The sequence below is a fragment of the Neolamprologus multifasciatus genome, chromosome 16 (assembly GCF_963576455.1).
Source record: "Neolamprologus multifasciatus chromosome 16, fNeoMul1.2, whole genome shotgun sequence".
Taxonomy (NCBI): Eukaryota; Metazoa; Chordata; class Actinopteri; order Cichliformes; family Cichlidae; genus Neolamprologus; species Neolamprologus multifasciatus.
This window is the reverse complement of record NC_140454.1, coordinates 20126430-20149015: the sequence shown is the minus strand read 5'-3', so window position 1 is coordinate 20149015 and position 22586 is coordinate 20126430. Positions and strand designations below refer to the sequence as shown.

At 39.0% G+C, this 22586-nt stretch overlaps 1 protein-coding gene across 5 annotated transcripts; it reads right to left on the bottom strand.

The window, feature by feature from the left end:
• Positions 1-89: 89 nt before the first annotated feature.
• On the bottom strand, positions 90-22087 carry cobll1b (cordon-bleu WH2 repeat protein-like 1b). Of its 5 annotated transcripts, XM_085134772.1 has the most exons (14): positions 21743-22087; positions 21428-21508; positions 9378-9566; positions 7205-7409; positions 6894-7119; positions 6710-6754; positions 6515-6609; positions 6098-6334; positions 5839-5968; positions 3996-4206; positions 3826-3911; positions 2304-3700; positions 652-795; positions 90-570 (listed from the first exon to the last, which is right to left on the bottom strand). In XM_085134772.1, exons 1-13 carry the CDS (start codon positions 21781-21783, stop codon positions 688-690), a joined length of 3051 nt encoding a protein of 1016 aa, XP_084990898.1. In that variant the 5' UTR covers positions 21784-22087; the 3' UTR covers positions 90-570; positions 652-687. The 5 variants fall into 5 exon arrangements, with proteins under 5 accessions (XP_084990898.1, XP_084990899.1, XP_084990896.1 ...); XM_085134773.1 differs by lacking the exon at positions 21428-21508 and having other exon boundaries at positions 21743-22086; XM_085134770.1 differs by lacking the exon at positions 21743-22087 and having other exon boundaries at positions 21428-21712.
• Positions 22088-22586: the final 499 nt, after the last annotated feature.

Below are 22586 nucleotides of genomic sequence, written 5' to 3'. Positions count from 1 at the left end.
GCGAGTGACTGTTTTCAGTCTGATCCAATTTCGCTCTGCATTATGTGTGCAGAAATCAAAGCAATGATTATAATAATAAAGGCAACCGGCTTGATAAAAGCTTTATTCATAACACTGCTTGCCAGTGACAATAAGTGTACTGTACACATCAGTGTCTTTCTGCATATAGATTAAACAAAACTCTGTAATACTTAAATATAGACAGGTCAGTCCTGGTCTAAACATCCAGTATTATTTAGATAATACATTTTCTTAATAAACCCAATAATATTACAACTCAGGAAATCACTAATAATTTATAGAATTGTTCTTATTTATCATCTCTGAGCACTCGAGTGAAAACAAAATAAAAATAGAATCATTAAAATGTGCAGCCGGGGTTATATCGCTTAATGATGTGAGAAAATAAACCAAAATTTAGCAATTGTTAATTAACAAAATATGTGATTTTATGTATGCTGTTGGAAACTACTAAAAAGAAGAAAGAAAAAGGTGGGGGGGGGACTTTCTTCTTCTTTGTCCTGGGATAAAGGGCTCCAGAGAAGTCAAAGCAGGCAGGACAAGTTTCTCCTGAAAGAGAAAAATATGTTTCATTCAAGTGTTGTGGAAACATTCAAGAACTTCTATTGTCAAGTGTTGGATTCTGCTTACTGTAAATGATATGCAGTCAGAAGAATTAAGGCACTGCTATGGACCGGACTCTCCCGTTTGAACATTGTCACTATTAGATGGCAGTTCACCCTCTTCGCTCTGTAAGGTAGAGCCATTGCTATCCACCTCGCTATGTTCACAGTCCTGTAATGCACAGAAAAGAAACAAAGTACAATCACTGGAGACTTGCTATTTCAGACAATATAAAAGAGCTAAAAGACTGCAATATCTTTTAAGGTATTTCCTTAAGAGGTGGGCTACAAGTGGGATTTGTTGTAGAGAGGGAAAAAGGATCGGGACGACACATAATACAAAAAAAGTCATACCAGCCATTATGTCTTTTAAGTATAGCTATATACATCGTTGAAGAAAGAAAGCACACAACACTGCACCATTAAAATGTGGACCATTTCCTGAGGGCTTGAAATTGTTACATGTTTCACTGAGTTGAAAGCAGAGTGACACAAAAGTAGAATTAACCTTGATTTTTCATCTACGTAGCACAATAGTCCTTTTTATTTACTGCCTATTGAGAAAAGTTAAAGATTAAAAAGGAATTCACAACTTAACTCTGTTCAGGATGCATAATCTGATTTGTGAATTAATAGCAATATATCCAAACATTTCTATCATGTGGCATGCAAAAAACAAATAAATGTATTAAATGTATTTATTTATTTACTTTGTTATTTGCCTAATAAATCTTTTTTTTTTTTTTTTTAACTAAACTTGAAAGTTTTTGACAGATTTCTAGGATGTTTTCCTATTTTTTTATGAAAGGCAGAAAAATAAATTTGTTAGTAACATACTGGTTAGTATTAACTGATTATTTGCGCTTTTAATGTACTGGGAGTGACAAACAAACCAAATTCTATATTTGTTGCTCAGTTATTAGAAAATTGTTGTCTTAGGCCACAGTTACAAATCACACTGATGAAAACTTAGACAGCATGCGGTTATGAGACTGCATGTTATGAAACATGCAGTCTCATCATGTCCACAACATCCCGCACAAATAATTAAGAAACCGTAAAGTGGCTTGAATTGTTTAGTTATTCATTGCCAGTGGATTGCGCCCCTCACTCATCCTCGTCTCGCTCACAGCTTCTCTTATCATTTCCTGAAATTAACTATTAACATACAAAATGCTACACCACAACCTTACTGATCTTTAATTTCAACAGGACAAGATAAACATTCAGTCAGGTAAAAACACGCAAATCCCTATGCTTTGCCTTTAAAGGCTTTGGGAATATAGCAGGTAATCTATATTAAAACCAAAATTGAGTTTTAAAAATGGGTCACATGAACTATATAACAGTATTCCATTATTCATCAGAGGTTATAATTTTTCTGAGACTCCCCACGGGCCAAAGCGTAACTGCCTTACACAATACCAAACCAAAAAGCCCAACAGCATTTGGAAAACAATATTGCTATAAGACGAATGTCTTGACACTCTTGTCTACATCTGTAAACCTCTTAAGGGAAAACCAAGTGGATGTGTTAACCATCATAAAGGAGGCTATATGTAGTATAAACAAGCTACAAATAATAACTGTAGTCACATAAGTAGATGATAAACTTTACTTTTTACTTTAACTTTTTACTTACATATTTTAATGTCAGTGTGAAGCACTATGAACACTAACCTTGAGTTTAGATAACTGCTTTGACTCTGTGACAGATGAGAGACTTTGAGTTGGAGAGACAGGTGGCAACACGGGTGAGAGAGGTGGTTTTGGCCGATAGGTAACAGAATGACTCCTTTTCACAGCCGAGGACACTGCTTGAGCAAAGCGGGATGGGGTGGCAGGAGAATAAGGCCTGGGTGCTGCAAAGCTTCGAAATTTTTCCAAGCTTAGCCCAGTGCTTGGCTCTCTAGCTGGCAGACTACTTTGCCTTGTCATTCTCATGAGGGGCACATTCTTGTTGACCTGTTTAGGGCTCAGCTGAATATTAGTGGCCCCTGTTGTCTCCTCGTCACACTGCGCAGGAGGAGGAAGAGGAGGGGGTGGTAAGTTTGCTCTTTCTGCACTTCCTTGAACTTCCCTCAGGCCAGAGCTAGAGTTGGCGCCAAGACTCTTCTCTGCTGCTGAAGTTACATAATACCCAGGTGTTTTTTTGTGCTGTGACAAGCGGAAAGAAGCAGGCTTAGGTTTCGTTGCAGGTGGAATTTTCATTTCCTTGACCTCTGCTGGGGACCCAGCTGGAGATGCCCCAACTGAGGATGACACCTTGTCTGTGTTACATAAACTTGTCGGTGATGATACCTGTTCCTCGGGTATACCTCCATTAACAGTGTGTTGATTAGTAGCAGTGTTAGGCAGTCCATCTTCCCTGTATAAAGTAGAATGCGGCTCACTTTTTTCCTTTGAGACTTCCTGTTCCATCTGTCTTGTGCTCTCATCTGAATGAGCAGAACCAGTATTGAGTACCTGTTGTGAGGCTTCAGTAGGCGTCTCCAGTGTCAATGCAACTTCAAAATATCTCAGTTTCTCCTGAGATTTCGGAGGCACAATAGTATACGTCGTCATCCCCACCTTGGGAATGTAGTCCCTTGTAAGTTCGTTGGAAGGCTTAGGCTTTGGCTCAGAGTCTGTGGCATACATAGGTGGCACTTTTGCTGTGACGGGGGCACTTGGTGTTGAATCTTGGCGTAATGAGGTCTCCGAGGTGGGGGGTAATGCTTGCTCAAGCTCAGGAGGTCCCAGATCCTCCGTCAAAGTGGCCATATCTTTCTTCCCAGGTGATTCACAGACGGGGGCAATTGCTGGTGAGGAATCTTCGTCCACGTGTTCTGGCGGGGGCACGGGGAGCTGTGTGAAATTTGATTGCACTTGAGCATCTTCTCCAGTGGAGCATGATGTGCTGGTGGCCACCGAATTCTCCCTGAGGCTTTCAGCGTTTGCTTGAAAAGAGGCCTGTGTCTCCGCATCCAGCATTACAGGCGGTGGGAGGCTGCTAGTTGTAGTACTGCATTCGGTTTCAACACTGTGAGTTGCAGACTCCTGACAGATGGAATTTTCAACTTGAAGTGGGACACAATCTGTAGAAAAGGGAGAATTTTTCATGCGAAACAGGCATTTTGACCTTCTTTAAGAGCAGACTTGCTTAATTAAGGCAAAATGCAGAAAAAAAAAAGTAGAAAACAATATTGCAGTGCAAACCCACTAGTATCTGCCAGTTCAGATGAGTCTGTGCCATCAGTTTTCCTCACAGTCTGAGTTACAGAATCATTCACTGTGCTCTGCTGTTGACTGGGAAAATAAAACAACGAATTAAAGGTATTGCTAATGCAAACATGTAAGACTTGAATTTCATTACTAGAGTTCATTTCGTACTTGCCATCTGAAGACAGATCAGGGGACTGATCTTCCACTGACATCATGCTCTGTATCTCAACATCTGGGGACGGGGAATGTGGTGAAACATCAGATGACGTGTTCAGGCTGTCGTCTACTCCTTGCATTTTACTAGCAGTTGCAGACATTACAGATGCAGTCATCTCCTCTTGCTCCCTTATTTCCTCCAGTCTGTGAGCAGCATCACCTGCTGGAAAGCACGATAAAATAAAAAGCAAGGTCAGTCAAAGGCCTATTCTAATACAGAATATTTGGCTGTAAATTACACACAATTTTTAATACAACTAATGCTATTATAAACTAAATCTGCCACAAGGTGCCAAGTTTCTAATTTAAATGGTTCTGATAAATAAACTCCACTGAATGATCCTTTACACTTCATTCTCCCTTCTCCAGTTCCTAATTTAGCGCTACGGGAAGCACTCACACAGGGGCACTGAGCAAAAGGAATTTCAAGGCCATTTAAACAAAGCTTACTGTTCTCAGCCTCTGATCTCAGCAGCCACTGAGCCACACTAAGCTACAGAGCAGACGACCTCTCTCTGTGAAGTTAGCGCTGGGAAAGATCAAGAGCAACCAGTGGATGAAATGATAAAATGTTAAGAAGGAGAAAGCAGTGACTGTGCATTCTGTAGCTGTGAGTTATGACTGGGGGATAAGTGACGAGTGAAGGGATTTTGGATAATAATAATAATAAATTAAAAAAAAAAAAAAAAAAAAAAAAGAGTTCTGAGACTTTTTAACGTCAAAGTAAAAGTAAAGAAAACAAAAAGAATCACAAAGACAGCAACTTAAAAAGGATAGACATCAAAGGAAACCACAATCTATTAAGACATAGAGGACACTAGTTTTGTTTTTTATCTTGTGTTTTTTTCAGAACTGACTATAGTTCATGGCGCTTAAAACATTTGAAAAACCTTGTGCTTATTCACACAAACCCTGTAAACAGATTTCAGGATTTCCTATTAATTAACTAAAATGAGTTCACTGAAATAAAGCAATGCGGTGAAAAGATGGTCTGCCTTAAAGTAAGAAAACTTACTTTAATAAAAGCACACCACTAGATATCACCAAAATATGGAAGCTAGAAAACAAGCTGTGATCTTCGTTCTGTCTTTATAGCTGAAGAATATAAGCCAGCCTTTTTTTCCCCTCAACGTCAAATAACAATATTTTTAGGTTTTGCTTTAAATTGATCTATATACAGGACGGGCGGAGTTTCCCCTCACAGGACAAATACAGCAAAGGTTCACTGTGTCTACACAATCGCAGGAAAGTATTTCTCAACCAAGAGAAAAAAAATGTTAAAGAATTCAAAACCTGCAGAGATTTGGAAAATAAGAAAAAAGCTTCCTTGTGTATTTTCAAAATATACATGCTTTGATATTTTCAAAAAGGAATTTACAGGTGTTTGAGGACAAAATACTAAATATAGTCAGGAAAACAGGGAGAATAAGCTCAAGAGCAAAAACACTAAACCACAGTAGAAGGGCAGAGATTATGCAAGCAACACCATACTGGCACAAACTCTTGTTCACAAATGAAAAATAAGACATGCCAAAAGAGCCACTTTTAGTGTGTAATTGTGCATGCTCTGAGCAGTGCATACAGAGGTTCTCGGGCTGTAAAATGAAGCACTTTGCAATTAACACCACTAGGAGGAGCACAAACCAAATGAACAAAAAACAAGCTTTAGCAAAATTCACTGTTGAGCCCTTTGCACACATGGCAAAATGTCACACATTTAATCCAAATCTACACTACAAAGTCACTTTTATTTATTTTTCATTATCACTCAATGTAATGTAAATAAAAACCAAACCTTGCACATTTTCATCTGGAAAAACAGGTTCTTGAGCAACTGCACTTGGAGATGCAGGAGGAGGAGGCGCCTTGCGTTTGGTTCTCTTCAGTGAAGACTCTGCTGACGACCCGCGACTCAGGCCACACACCTACATAAAAAACATTTTTATTTTAATCAGCGCCCAAAAATAAAAGATGTCGCCTTTTATCTTGTCAATTTCAAATTTTGTCAGAAGTTTGCTCAGATATCAGACACACCATATTAACAGTGGCCTCACCTGATCACCGTACAGTCGAACATTCGGTTCAGAGTAGAGCCTCTGGCGAGTCCTAGGGTCAGAGGTGCAGCCCTGAGATACGAGGATCGGAGGCTGGGGTGCACGCCTCTTCTTTGGCGCATCAGTCGAGATTGTCGGAGAGCCGAGCGGAGACGAGTTGGAGCTGGGCAAAGCCATACTGAGTGGTCGAGGCTTGCTCACGAGAACAGGAGAAGCTGGGGCACTGGCTGTCGTTGGCTTTAAAGAACAAACATCCAATCAGAACATGATAAGAAACCTGTTTCCAAACAACATAGTGAACATTAACTAATAGCAAACCAAAGTAAACAAACCTCCCTCTAAAGATTTCAATGTACTTTGAGATACAGCAACATCCCAATTAGTAAAATTAAGATACTTTTTCTGAGTCACATTTACCTGGTCAGATTGTTTCTTGCTTTTTCTGAACACGCCAAAGAGGCCTTTATTTTCCTTTTCTTTTTGAGTTTTATCTTTGCCTGGTGTGACTGTTCCTGAGAAACAAAGAACAACCCCCAAAAAACATGCTGTTGTAAAAACAGAGAGAAATGTGATGACTCTGTTGGTGGCGGTCATGTGGTGAAACTACAATACCTGCATAAGTCGGTGAGCCTGGACACACAGGCGTAGCAGGTTGTGCTGTCGAGTCAAAAAGCATGAGGTTTAGTGCAGAACGTAAAACACACAACAAGCAAGCTGGAGAGGTAGAGTAAGAAACACATGGGATAGCCAATATGCAAAACCAGTGAGTTTGGCCTTTCACTATATTAGCACTCACCTTGTGTGTCTCTTGCATAAACCTCCCGTATTGCATAATCATTAAGAGAATTGGACAAGTTTAAAGGGGTCCTTGATTGGACATCTTTCAACAGGATTGTTGTCTCTACGTCAAATTCGCATTTCTCACAGATTGCTGGTAATAGTTCAGCAAGGGGGACTCGAGGATTTACTCGCAATATAGTTTTCTGGGTCTTTTTGTAGTTTATCACCATCCGAACAGTTGCCTGGAGAACACAGAAGGAGACAGGTTGATAATCTGTTGTGGTGTTTACTGTGTGTGAGACTATAACGTTCAATGTATTCATGTACCTCGGGCATCTGAGGACCTGTCTTCTTATTTTTATCCTCCCCTTTAGGTTTAAGTATGATCTTCTCTGCATCTAAAGTTCCTATGAGAGCACTGGGTTTGAGCTTGATGTTGTTCTTGTTGGAAGTAACCAGTTCTAAAGTGTGACTTGAGGGGTTCAAGCGATACTTTGCACAAAGTGTCACCAGGAGATCCATTAGGGGTTCGCTGAAAGATACACAGAAATAGATATGTATGATTAGTTCAGCATAAGGAAAAGGAGACATATCATAAAGAAGTAAATGAAAGTTCATTTGAAAAAATGTGACATAAAGTCTCAACAAAAAGTAATGAAAACTATTTTTAAATCAATTTTTTTTCACTGTAAAGTCCTTCATGTTGTTTCTAGAAAAATGCTTTAAAAAAATATCAGTAAAAACATAAAAAAAAAGGTTGAAACTTTAAATCCCTTATTGAAAAGGTTACTAAAATTTGAAGATGATCATCTAATAATCTGTTTACCACGGCAGAATCAAATCATCCATGTAGAAAAATAAACAAACAACCAACAAAACTTATGTCACGCAGTGATAGAACTGATTAAAAAGCTGCAAGGAACAGTGCAATGGAGAAATACAGGGATTTAAGTCAGCAACAGCCATGCAACATTGTAGCTTTACTGACACTGTCAATATTGTCACAATGTAACAATGTACCTTGAAAATAACCTCTGTTGTGTAGCAACTCTAAAGAGGCTTAGACACAGGGAAAAAAAGGTCAATTTAATCTGATCACACTGGATTAGTTTTAGCCATTTCTCAACACACAGTGCGAAGTGCAAAAGATAACTCTGAAAGAATATTTATAAACTGTGTGCATTGTGAGAAAGATAGTGGAAAGATAGTGATAGCTTAAGTAAACGCTTGACTAAAAGTTTGACACAAATGTGATTACAATCATGCAAGTCAGACTTAAGAGTCTGAATTTAGGTGTATTTAAATGCTGCATGGTGCTATTCAATACCAACTCACCCAGGACCACAAAACTACGCTTTTGAGAAAAAAAAATTACATTAATGCAAAAAATTAATGAGGAAACACTGTATCTTAATTTAACTGGACAAAACAGGATCATTTATATTTACATGAAGATTGTGTTTCTTTCTCACAACCAAACTTTCAGTCACAGAGCTCACTTTTTAAAATAGTCCAATGATGATTGGAATTTCCGATTTTTAGGAAAGGGTTAATACTCACTGAAGGATGTAAAAACCTTTAAAAAAAATCATCATTTAATAATTTTACAAAACAGGTAAGTTTTTGGTAAGTGGATTTGTATATTGCTTTTCTACTCTGGCTGAGTACTTTTGTAATGTAGTACTTCTATTCACCGATTCAAAACATACGAAAAAAAAAAACACATTGTACAGTGTAATATTTTATGTCACATTTAACCATCACACACACAATGAGCTATTTAAGGGTCAGTCTCTTGCACAAGGACACTTTATAAACTGAAGGTGCCTGGGATCAAACCACCAGCCTTCAGTTTAGAAAACCTCACATACTTCCTGAGCTACAGCCTCACCAGAGAGTGCATTTCACTCTCTGTAATATGTATTCCTTTGATTTCTATTTGGTAGGCATTTGTACTCTTTTGACTTCATGGGTTTGGATCTCAAGGCAATACCTATTGAGTCAGTTTTTTATTGGGTTCTAGAAATTTGCAAGTTACAGCTTGCAATGCTGCCGTTTGTTTCTAATTAGATGATGTCATCTCGTTCCATGTATCTGCACAAAATCTCATCTCATTTTATTAGCTCAGCACGCATACGGCACATCGTTTCGCAATTTTAATTTAATCTTTTTTTTTTTTAAACAAATTTCTCACATAATTGCCTACAGGCATTAGTAAACCATGCAGTATGCAAACAAACAACACTCCAGTACATTATTTTTATTCAGACATCAGTCTGGATTAACTCAAAGAGACACAAACATGCCGTCTAAAACCACAACCTGCAGCTATCCCACCTGTTTGACTCATGGACTTCATGTACTGACTTAGTTTACATCAGTGTCACAATTTAGTGCTTAATGTTCTGAGTATTAACACATACCACGTGGAAGCAAATAACAGAAATCATCCTTTACACGCACACTAAGTAGATACAGATATAGATAAAGTGATCTGTACCTTCCATGAACTATGGCCGTTTTTTCCACTCCACCAGGCAGAACCACGGTCAGAGAGAGTTCTTTATCAATAAGGTTCTCCTTCTGGTCCATCTTTAAATAAGGGTTTCCTGGGTACCGCTGGGAGAAACCTGGGGACTCCAGCCTCTTTAATCCAGGCGGGGATGGTGCTTTGCTTTTGGTCGACACCCTGAAGTTGGACAAGAAACAGTAAATTATTTTCAGGATGGCTTCATTATTCATAAAAAGTCTGGCTTTTGCTCTGACAAAGCCAGACAAATGAACATTTTAGAGTTTACTGGGGTTGCTTTCCCTACTTGCGTGTGCATTATAAGAAATGTCATTAAATGGTTTCTGGGACTTCAGACAATATTCTGATTGAAAATCAAAATGCACTAGACAGAATGAAAGAAATCCTTTCTTCCTCAGGTTTTCCCTAAGCAATGAGGGTAATACATGAAAGAGATCAAGTTCACTTTGCAAACAAGTCACAAGACAACCAAGTGGACAGATTTACTCATTGAGCCTGAAGAAATGGACAGACATGTGAGAGACTGATAAAAAGATCCAAGCTACAGAGCTCAATTTCAGTCACAGAAACCGTGCAAGGGCAAATGTAGTTTTATAGTGAAGTGCTGTTCCGTGTGTACAAGACTGTGCATTAGTGTACAGCACTTGGTACAGTTAGAAAATTTCTCTCCAATGTGTGCAAATATGACAAACACAATTTGAGTGTTTGTCAAGGCTCAACATTCCTGAAAACTGTGTAAATAAAGTGTGGTAGAGAGCAGTAGCAGTCATCTGAGCTTTACAGGCTGATCTGGCTGCCACACACCCACACACACATACACACCTTTTATTCAAAGACTTTCTGTCAGCTGGCCATCTGTTAGACATATTTAAAACATCTGTGACAAGTAGAATTTCAAATAATGACACCGTTTCCACAAAGCTTTTGACTATAAATTAACATTTTTTGATTTGATTCGTCATTATAAGGTTTAAAGATTAACTGAAACACATTTTGTTTTGTATTGCCTTTTGCCTGAAGAAAAAACAGCGGATGCTGTCAAAAGAAAGTCGAATAAACAGCACATCCAATCAGTGAGTCAGTCAAGATTCACTAACTTTAGAAACTTCCAGGTGTCATTTTTTTTTTATTCAGTTGGCGTAAGCGTAAATTAACACAAAGTTCTGCAGACCAAGCTCTGTGAATTACAGCCTGCAAAGTCTTACGTGGGGGCACGTCTTATTCAAACAAAGGAATCTGAGCAATGCAAGGTCACTTGCTCCACTCAGCCGAGTCTACCAAAGGACTATTAGTATCGCTCTGGGGGTGGATGTCCTTAAACACTATGACATTTATATACACCACAAACACACACATTTACAAAAAGAAAAAAAAAGAAAAATACAAGAGTAATGACACTCTTCAGACACTATAAATCATAAAGTAACATATAGGACTTTACTTATACTAAGTTGTATGTTATGAAGTGCAGAATCTTTAGAATGAAATTTTAAAAAGAATACATTGACATGCTAATAAACAGCGCTGAAAACATATGCTATATGACTATGATTATGAGCCTACTGTTCTAAGACTGGGAAGCTGGAAAAATGCATCTGCAGCCAGGGGCTAAGAAAACTAATTTTTAATAAGTAGATACCAAGACCTCCAGGACTGATGACTGAAAATATTCCAAGTTTACAGAATCCTGCGTATGCCTGCTATGTAGTGTTGCTCAAATTCTCCAGTTATCAAAATTGCCACAATGCACTGTAAAAAGAAATCAGCAAGTGATGGTTACTGACAAAATGGCTGATAGGAGAAGCTTGCCTTGAAGGCTTCCAGGCAGGAAGATTCCTTTTCTTTTATATTATTCTTGGTTTTCAGCTGCAGTTGTGTTAGGTTTAGGAAAAGATCATGATTTGGGTTGAAACACACCCTTTAAACAATGCTTATCACCCCCCAGAGAGCCTGCCTGGCATGAAAGCCTTCAAGGCAAACTTCTCCCATGTGCAAAAACCCTACCATCACAGTGAGTGCTTTTGAAAACTGACAACACATTGCATGGTTTACTAGTGAATACTGCGCAGCATTTACACCATTACTGTTTAATAGTTCCATACACTTGACAGGATGTATTACCTTTAAAACTGAAAAGGAACAAATAAATTCTGAGTAAACAAAACAAGACGGTCAACTGCATACCTCACTCAAATCAATGTTGGTTTCAGCACTGAAACCATCCATAATGTAATCCATTAGTTTGTGTGCAAAGTCCTTTTCTGACCTCTTGGGATTGCTAACCAATTTCAAACTTGTGATTTACTTAATCAAATACATTATTAAAATATAACCTTGAGATAATGCCAATCAAAGTCTATCTTATTCAAGTATGTTGTGTCGTTATTTAGTCTTAGCATTGCTGTCAATGTACAGCGTGTATTATGAGGGGAAAAAAAAAAGCTCCCTTGTGCATCATCACTAAACAGCTATTTTATGTCCTGTTAGATATCTCCACTACCGCTTTGCCTCTTAAATCTTCAGCTGATTCAGTTACTGTAACAGTTTGTACCTATATCAGACTTATTAAAACTTTGTCCATTAGAAAGTTGTGCACATATAGACTTTACATTAAGGCCAAATTTGTAGTTAAGAGAATAACATAACAGTAAATCCTCTCAAATATAGTTTTAGAGCAGGGGTGGGCAACTCCAGGCCTCGAGGGCCGATATACTACAGGTTTTAGATGTGTCCTTGAACCAACACAGCTGATTTAAATGGCTAAATGACCTCCTCAACATTTCCTGAAGTTCTTCAGAGGACTGGTAATGAACTAATCATGTGATTCAGGTGTGCTGACCAAGCGTGATATCTAAAACCTGCAGGACACCGGCCCTCGAGGACTGGAGTTGCCCACCACTGTTTTAGAGTCTTGAAATAAACATGTGACCAGACTTGAATACCATCGTCTAACTTGCTTTCACAATACACATCTGAAAATGTTAACATCTAAGTAGGCAAAGGGCCTTTTTAACAACACAGTGAAAGAGTTTGGCAATGCTGTGACATTAAGTTCTCTTGCTGTCCTGACTTTGCTTGTCTTTCCACAACACACATTTAACTGCACTGAATTACATTGATGTCATCATGTTCACCAAATAAAATCTGGAAAAACCTGTTCCAGTGACTATGCAGCCTTTTAAAATCCATAGACCAGAGCACAGAAAGAAATCCATCTTAAGTAAGAACCAAATTACATTTACTTTTTTACACTTTTAGACCTCTTCTACTTTGAGAAAAGAAAAAGGGTTTACTAAATTAAGTGTTTGACCTTTGACCAAAATTCCTATTAGAAAACAACAATGCATCAGTCTTATATTAAAATGATTAAATTAAAAGCTACAATGTCTTCAAATGTTTTAATCACTGACTGTTTGGATTTTAACCAGACAAATCAATACAGTTCAAAGTTCAGAGGAGTAGTCTGCTGATTTTAAAGCTTTGTGTTGACACCATTTTTCTAAACATGCTCATCCTCCCCATCTTTGTGTGTTTGGTCACATTAGAATTGTGATTTTGTTGTGAGTAAATCTCTGGTAATTGTACAAATTTGCCACGTACACCAGTCCCTCTGCATGTTTCTAAACTGGCAGGTACATGCGTCGCAGTGGAGGCAAGCTGTCGCTTCTGCAGCACCTGGAGCAAAAGCATTTGTCACACTCCTTTTGCATGAATATTGCCATCTTTACTTTGGGTTTTGCAGGACGAAGAGCAGTAATGAACAGTGTTAGATGAAAAATAATAAGCAGGCTACAAAGATGGTCCCGGATCACCACGTATAACTCAGGAAATCCCTACAAATGACAATAGAAATTCTAGACAAACAGACATTCATGCTGTTCTCTGCTCTGTGTACAAAGTGCTGATTCCATTAGTTGGGGTTGGGCAAAACATTTGCAGGATATCTAAACCTTTTTTAGATACCCTGTAAATGAACCCAATAGCAAGATAACTAGTTTTACTCATATGCCTTGTTCAGTGGAAAAAATGCATCATGTGATATTTGACTGAATGCTCCAAACAGAAGCAATTAATAAACCCCTATGGAAAAATACACAACAGCTTTGCATCGGTTCCAGAGTCAGCTCGGTTTATACAGCTGTGTCATCAGTGATCTTTATCATCACATATTAGGCAGGTGACAAACTCAAGACACACAAGCTGGTTGGTTTGTGCCATCCCAGCCTGTGTTGATGAGTGGCTGAATGAGACGGAAACATGTTGAAGCTTGACTGTGCTGTTTCATTTACAGGTTTCTCTGGGAGGTCCAGCACTCAAAAACAAGCCCATTTAGCATCTGAGAACAAGCTTAATGGACATGATCACAGACTACCAGGAAATGATAGAAACCTGTTGCTGCTGTGCCATGTCTTCTACTTTATCATAAGATAGTCTTGTAAACTTTAACAGCAAAAGCAAATGAACTGGACAGACAGACACGTGGCAAATTAAAAGAAATAACAACACAAACTATCTTAATGAGGTGTAGGCCACCATCTGCCACTAATTACACAAACTAATTCTTCCTTGGCTTTGACTCTGAGTTTCTTGATCTCCACTGACAGGATACTCTGTCATTTGGTGTTGTGATGACAGTGTTGGTGAAGAAGAAGTTGAAAAAGTTGAAAATCTCCCTATTGTTCAACTAGGTTTTTATCTGGGGATTTGGAGAGTCATAGCACATGATTCACTCATCCATACTCATCAAACTATTCAGTGCCTGCCCAAGGGATGGACACGCACTCATCTTAGAAGAAATCACTCCCATTTGGCAGTCTTTCTATTATAATATAAAAAGGTCATCACTCAAAACTCCTTTTTTACTGACTTACAGTACAATACAGTCTTCAAGCATGATAAAGTCATCAAAACCCCTCAAAGGTTTCCAGTTCTCCGGTTTAATATGTCAATAACAGACATAAAAAGTTACGGTTAGAGGTCTTTTTGCCATGTTTCACACAAGATATCTGGTGCTAGATCACAGGAAAGATGCATAAATTTATATCTCCTTGATTAGATTTGGGAAAACAATAAAAAGAGATGTAGGCATAGAATAAAATCTCAATTAAATCTGTCATACAAGTGCTACTACAAATTGTTCTGCATGTCATGTATGGAAAATATTTTTTAAAAGACAGACATCAGATGAGAAAGATAGTGTATATAGACACTTAGCTGTGCTTTACAATAAACAGCCAAACATGAAAAACATAATCTGACCATCAGCAGGAGCAAACCAAAGGATATCCAGATTCCCCACATACCATACATGCTAGGCCACACTTTTACCAGGAAAAAAAATGTAATTGCATATGTATATTTGTTTTCTACTAAAGTCAGTTAAATGGAAGAAGGATCAAATAGGACTAACTCTGAAGAAACTAAACCAAGAGTAATCTAAACAAACACACAAAAGTGTATAATGATAATAATAATGAAAATAATAATAAAAGACTACTGTGCTGTACTAGCAGCTGCTGGGTAGCTGGATGGCCCCTTAGGGAATGATGGGTTCATGCACGAGGAAGCAAACAGTTTCTCTTCTTTTTTTTTTTTTTTCCCCCTTCTTCTTTTTCATAGAAGCCCTTTGGTCACACTTTCAGACACCACCCTGATTATTTTAAGAAGCAAGAGCAACAATTCAATGCTCCAAAGACCAAAACACCCCAGATCTCTACCAGCAGTAGCTGACTAGCAGTCAAAGGTACAGGCTCAAACATGCCACAATGCAGGAAGTCCCACACACCCTCAACTTCAAGTCAGAACACACATACTGCTAATAGTCTGAATGCAAAAACAGTGAGTACACAAAAGCCTTTCAGGGTCCTCTCCAACGCCCTAAGAACACTTAAGTAGCAGCAGTGTTACGGTGTACAGATAATCACACAGACAGAGCAATGTGAAGCAGAAATTAGAAGAGCAGGTGAGAGACCTGCTTTTCCTCTCAGTGTGCCAGCAGTTCATTCCAGGCTCTTACCTCTTCACCTAAAGTTGTTCCCGCTCAAATAACTTCCATTCTGCCGTGTGTCTCCCATGAGTAGTCAGACAGACTAAAATCTAACAGTATAGCTTTAAAGGGCCCACCTTAAAGCCACGCCCAAAGCTGTGACATCAGAAACCTGCCTCCTGTACCCAAATCCTATCAGCCCTCTTGCTGTGCCTCTGAGAGTTTTAGCACTCTCCCAGTGGCCATGAGCAGAAAGGTAAGCAGCTTTGCCTCCCTTGGCAGAGTCTGTGGGCGGGGCCAATGAACACTCTACTGGCACACGCTGCAGCATGTGTGCTCACAGTGGACTTGGTAAATATGCTAAATTGTCATGTGTTTTAATCATGAATGATCTACTCATGATAGCAATGATGCAATTATGGCAGTAAACAAACGAGGGAAGTCAAAGGGATTGCATGCTAATTTATTTTATCTTCTCACTGGGGCTTAAACCCATCCTGGAAATTTTCCTGCTCACTAACTTCCTCAGGTGGAGCTGCTGTGTTTACTTTTCATTAAGGCATTGCCAACTCTTCAAAACCACACCTTACTTCTGCAGAACTGACTCACTCCCAAACCATGTTAGACGAGTTGACAGTTACGCAAAACAATAATGATAGTTCTACTTGATAATCAAAGGTATGAAAATAACATGTACTTTGTAACAGCATGTAGTTCCTCTTCATAAAAACCGAGAAGCCCGGGATTTGGATTGCGTTGAAGCATTAAGTTCTGAAGTTTCACCTAATTTTCATCACTTCAAGAATAAAACTCTGAACACACACTAAGTATACAACACTAGAACTAACAATATTCTAAAATAAATAGAGATTTCCTGTGTTAATTTGCTCCAAACAGTGTGACCAACTTGAAACTCTTTATTTATTTTTCATTTTTTTTGCTTTATTTAGGAAACTGTACACTGTCTGGTACGGAATACATTTGATTTTCTATTGTGAAATGAGTGCTTATTGCCAGTGCTTTATCAGCAGGTCTACACTTTCACTTTAGAATGTGCAATCCACTCTACAAACACCACCACCAAATACCATCGAATGATAACGAGGATAAGAGATGAATGGAGATGTTGGTGTGTAGCAGACTGGAAGGACAGAGTTAGGGAGTTAGCAAAAAGATTAGTTGCTGCATCTGAGAATCTCAATCTAATTAAATTATCAATGCATCAATACTCCTACACTTACATAACCCATATACAGTCACACAAGTGATTCTCTTTAAACCCTAACCTATTATGACAAACTTTTTCAACATTCCCCACCCTGATTTCTGCCTTCTTTACTCTATGTTTTGTCTCCCGGTCACTCAAGGACAGCCTAATAGATGTTGGGGCTCCCCCACAGTCAAGCTGTCTGTTGACTGCCACTAAAATATTTCATTACTAGAGAAGGCAAACACAGTGGGCCACCTCTGCAGATGGCGGCTAGGTGACCTAGCCATCACATTCAGTGTCCTCGCCGTGGAGGAAAAATCCCTCCTTAGTGGGGTGGCAGCTCCCCCCATGCTGGATTTTCAGCCAATCTGTTAAAGACTGTCTGATTTATTCCTGCGCACTGCAATCCTAATATAGCCAACCCCCATCTGTTACCTGCAATTTGTGACTTTGAGCTGCACCTTCCTGCACCACCCCATTTTTCAGCCCACATTAAACAGAATCCCTTATCTTCATCCGCTTCATCTCCCCTATTCCCCCTTCACAGAGAAATCATGACAACTGCATTCACCCATTCAAAAGACCACACCTACACTTACCTCCTTGCTCAAAATATATTTTTATCACTTGTATAACAATTTTTTATCGCAACAAAAGTTATAGAGGCGCATAGCTGGAGAGGTGGCAGTTCCCGAAGAAAGACAAAACACAGGGCCAGAGCTGCAGCTGGTAATTTGGTAAGAGGTCACTCACTGTAAACACAAGCTTTTTAAGGAGGGTCTGGAAAAGCCATTACTTCCTAAGCAATGTGGGATGGAAAGAAATTAGGAGGAAAAAGAGCACATGGACCCTATGAGAACTTGCCACCTCCTATGTGTATTGTTTATTACTGCAAGCAAAACAAAAACTTGTTCCCACAGCGCTTTTTTATATCACCTGATCTAACTCAAATTCTCCAGTGTCATTAACATAAATTTGCAAACTTCTAAAAATATCTAAAGACCGACCTTGTGACATTATTAGCATTTTGCTGTAGTGTATAATATCCGCTTGTCACAATCTGCCTTAGGCAGTTTGCATGTTCACCCTGTGCCTAATGCTACTGCAGAGCCAGAGTAAGCTTGCGGGTCAGTTAGATAATGACATCTGGGTCCATTCAGTGTGATTTCTCGACATAATTCCAGCAGTGAACTGGACCTGCTATGGTACATTACCCTCACTTTATCACTAAGCAGCTCAAATATTTTCACACCAAACATTGCACCATAACAAAGCCACGGCTATGTAAAGAAAAATATGTGTGCCAACCATAAAAGAAAGAACGCAGAGCTTTTTTTCAGGCTGTCTGTGTTTAAATGAGTATATTTCAATTTAATAAATCTGTCAGAAAGGTAACATGAAAGAAGTCGACTGGGCTGCCAGGAATTCTTTTCAAGATACACATAATAGCCCCACTCTGGAAACTGCACAGAAAAGATAAGGTCCAGTAATTATTACTTCAGTCTCTGTAGATTTCACTAAACACAGATTTATTATTTTTGTTTTTTAAAGGGACACTTTAAATAAAGTTACTTAGCGAGAGCGCAAACGTCCCCCTCGAGTCATAATTTGAACTATTACACTGTGTCCTCTTTTCTGAAACAATGCAGCGTTGTTTTCAGTGGGGGGATCTTTCAAAAGCACGGCATGCATTTGATTTTTTGCTGATCACATGAACTGAGACTCTTTACAGCATGGAGTAAATACACTATGTCTAACTGCAGTTTTTATAAAACCATGCCACTTTGGAGTGTGGATCCAGGCAGTGTGGCTGTTCCAGCTGTGGAGCTTTCCACAGCTGGAACAGCCACAGTATTTCAACTTCCTGCTCAGTTTCAGTGTGAATGCCCTCGCTGAAACTGCTTACGTGCTTGTTTGTGTCACGCGGCGGTTCATTAAGTTGCTACACTGTATGTTAGGAGATGATAAGGCTCACAAGAATATCAATTCATTAGCAGTCTGACAACTAGTAAAATTCAACATAGGAACTGTGTAGTGCTTCAACGCGCATATGCATGACAAACATACTGTATGCACAGTGATAGTGCCCTCTAGAGAAATATATCATGGTGTACAACTTCATATTTCCTATTTTACACCTGCCTTTTATTGTCCTGATGCCAGTTTAAGCTTGTCACTGGGAGAATGTCTTGTTAAACAGATCTGCAGTAAACTTAACTCACGCCTGTTGTGATTTGCTGGCCTTTTTCTATATCTCATCTAAACAACACAAACACTGATAATGAAGGTCATGCAAATGAAGGGAAATTGTTCTTTGTGACATAAAATGCCTGAATGTTGTTGGAGATATGTAAAAGTTTCTATTGAGGCCACACAAAGGCCTGATTCATGTGAGGTCACCCTGAATGTTACACAGGCTGAGAGTGGGAGGCATCCAACTGTTATGCCCTGGAAAAGTGCATAACAGAAACAAAGAGGGGCTATATCCAGGCAAGATCTGTGCGCTAAACGCACTTAAACAGGTTGGTGTGAACCTCACCGTTTTAAAACTAGAAAAATATTAGGTTTTTTTTTTTTGTTTGTTTTTAAGAGAAGAAGAAAAATTTGAACTAATATTCTTGTCTGTTTATTAAGAAGTTTTGCTGGTATTTACGGTCAGTGCGTTGGATTCAGTCTGGTAACAAAGACGAGCCATTCTTCCCCATTTTCTGGATGATAGCCATTTTGTCTGGTTTAGCCTCTTCAGTCTGAAAGCATCCATGAGATAAAACACCCAGTATTCAAACACACACTAGCTCATTACCCGTAACAGCTTGTCGTTTTCTCATTTTCCTCTTGCTTCATCGCATCTAGTGGGTGGACACCCTTTACCTTGCCGTTTGAGCACACAGAATCTGAGTGGGACTTCTGATGGCACCATGCTGTAGGCCAAATTACAGATTTTTCTAAAAGACGACAGACTTGTTGTCTCTAGGTATAATTTCAACAAAGAAAGGGGGGGGGGGGGAGACTCTAGTCTACTTGAGGCCCTGTGTTCTCTGTACCTTTACTTTGGTCACTGTGTTTCAAATTCCACATGCCTGCATTGTTCAAGGGTCTCAGTTTGATCTGTCAGTCTTGTCATAGTTTTCATCTGTAACTCATATGAGCAGCTGTGCCCTATGACTGCCTGCACGTCAGGGAAACAGCTGTGGCGATTCACAATACCTTAACTAATTCCACATTTTACCCCGAGGGAAGCCAGCCATGTGAGATCATGGTTTAAGGTGTGTCCAATTAGTGGGGCCAGCTCTAAGCAGTCCACTGCTGGAGTAGGTAGGAATTAAAAATCCTTCTTACTGGACATAATAGTGATGATTACAGTTAGAAATGGTTTTCAAAACTGTGTTACTGAAATGCTAGAAGAAAGAAACACTACCTATTGTCAAAATAACATATGTGTATGTGCTAGCAACATCTCTGCTCGAAAACAAATGACACATAGGTTTTGAGGTCAGTGCAGTCACACATAAATCTTCATGTATGACTGCGTTTCAAAAAGCAAGAAGCAGTGGGTTAAGTCACCCCAATTCTAATAAGCCAGAAATAAGACAGGGAACACATGTCTTCATCTACACCCCAGCAGCTTATGGAGGCGTGTGGTTTACTTTTCCAAATAATACTCAAACCACAGAGAGATTTAGGTAGTCTGCTACTCCCCGTTGCCAAGGAGTGTGGCTGTGCTCTCAGATGACACAATACTTATGAAATATGAATAAAAGTCCGACTGAAAGAGCTGTGTTTTTTTGCTTTCTTTTCAGTGAACTATAATGTGCCGGAATGCTATTTTAACAAATGAGGAAATCACAGTATGCAGGGCAGGACTGGAAACTTTGAATAGCTATCGTGGAAGACTGAATTGGAAACTGTCATATGCTCAAATTCTCCATCTCACCTCTAATTTCAATCTGAAAATCTCAGCAGATCGCCTCTGAATGCCAAAAGAGTGAGGAGCGGCTGTAAAAAAGCTCTGGAAACTCACTCTCCCCTTTTAATGATTCCAACCACTGGAATACAAGCAGCTGACATCATCTCCAAGGCTATGAACCAAAAGCTGATGGGAAATTCCATCCTGTCATATATGCACAGCATTTTTTAACCGCAATTCAAACGTAACAAATCAGTGTTTGCATTACAGAATATCAGTTTCAACCCCAACACACACAAGGGAGAAAAAAACCCCACAAAAAATGCCACCAGGCTCATCATAGAGACAGAAGAGGCAGAATGTTTTGCCTGCAAAATAGTTCCCATGACCTCTGCATATGGTCAAGGCAATTTCTCAGTAAAACTCAGAGAGCAGGAAATGAAGAGAGTTCAAAGGTTGAAACATCTACAACAACTGCGACTCTGCTAAGATGTACTGAGTGATAGGAATGTTAGCTGAAAGTTTCTTATGCAGATGCATTAATTTACTGGTTGTTAAAAAAACAGCTGGCCATGAGCAGCCAGTTGTTGTCAGAACCCCATTTGCTAGCATTAGGTGGAAGGGTATCACTGTGATATTATATTTCTCCACAATGGGAAAACTGATACACAATTCCATGTCATTATTTCAGTCTTTCCTACTTCTGTTTTCTTTATTCATTATTTTTATTTTTATTATTAGTTTCTTTGCAGATCAGCACCACGGAGATTGTTCCGTTAAAAAAACAAACAAACAATAAAACATGATTAATGGGCATAACACCTCTGCTGGAACACGTTAGATCCTAATGATTTCTGTGTTGGCTGACAGATAAAACAGTTATTACAGCTGGCAATCCAAATGACTGCTCTACATACCTCAAACCAGAGCTCCGTGGATGAGACTGGGATCCATGATCATCCATTACTAAATTCATTGGTTTGACAAACTCTCCCGGACTAGTCAAACACAAACAAAAAGCACAATTCATTTTTAGTGGGAGCGAGCATACTAAATGTTGTACCAGTTTGTCAAACCTGCTGCTTTCAAGTGATGCAATCGGGCAAATACTGAAATATGGGCGAATCCCACATGAGGTCATCAAATTATCATTCGCATGCAGTCGTTTTCCTCCTTTATTTTTATAAAGAAGATGGCATTATGATTTAAACTGATTACTAATCACGCCTTACCATGAATGCAGCTGGTTTTCTAAGCAGCTTCCAACTTCCATCGGTGTTCAAAAAAAAAGTTAACCTTAGTTGTGGAGTCCTACTGTCTCGATAAATGATCCATGACCCCGTTTTGCAGTGCGGTCGTTCATTTTTCTGCGGACCATCCTAGAGTAGTTTATCCTCTTCCGTCCCTCCCTATGAACCACATGCAGTCATATATGTGTGTCTGTTGACACACTGCACAACTCTGCCAACTTTTCTGTGTACATGACGCTGCATCGCAACACTGAAGCGCAAAAACGGGGCGTTTCTCTCATTTGCTCCCTAGTATTAATGTGACTTTCAGAATATAACGGCAGCGCATTCAACTTACAACTTGGCATGAACACGTAAAGAAACAACCCAGCACGACCATCCCTTAATAAAATCCACAAGCGTAGCCCGTCAAAAGACTCAAGAAGCCTTGTTGTTTTTTTACTTCCTTTTAATAAACGCTTTATTTGTCTGCAGCGACATCATGAGGGTAAATATGGAAGCCAACAATCCCCCATCCATGCATATAATAAAGTTAAAAGTTCCAGTCTGTTAAAAGTCTGTTAAGTCTTAAAAATAAATAAATAAATAAATAAATAAATAAATATTGTAAAGCGTATCTTGGAAAATATATGGCGTGTTCAGTTTCTGAAAGATCTTGACTGCAAATAACATTAAATCACACCTGAAAAATAAATGAGAGTGAGAAAAGTATTTTATTTAAATCTATGCATTTTCCAGGGCTCGTAAAAACAAACAGACAAACAAACAGACAAACAAACAAACAAAACATAACTACACTCAGGAAGCTGCTGAAGTATTTCATAGA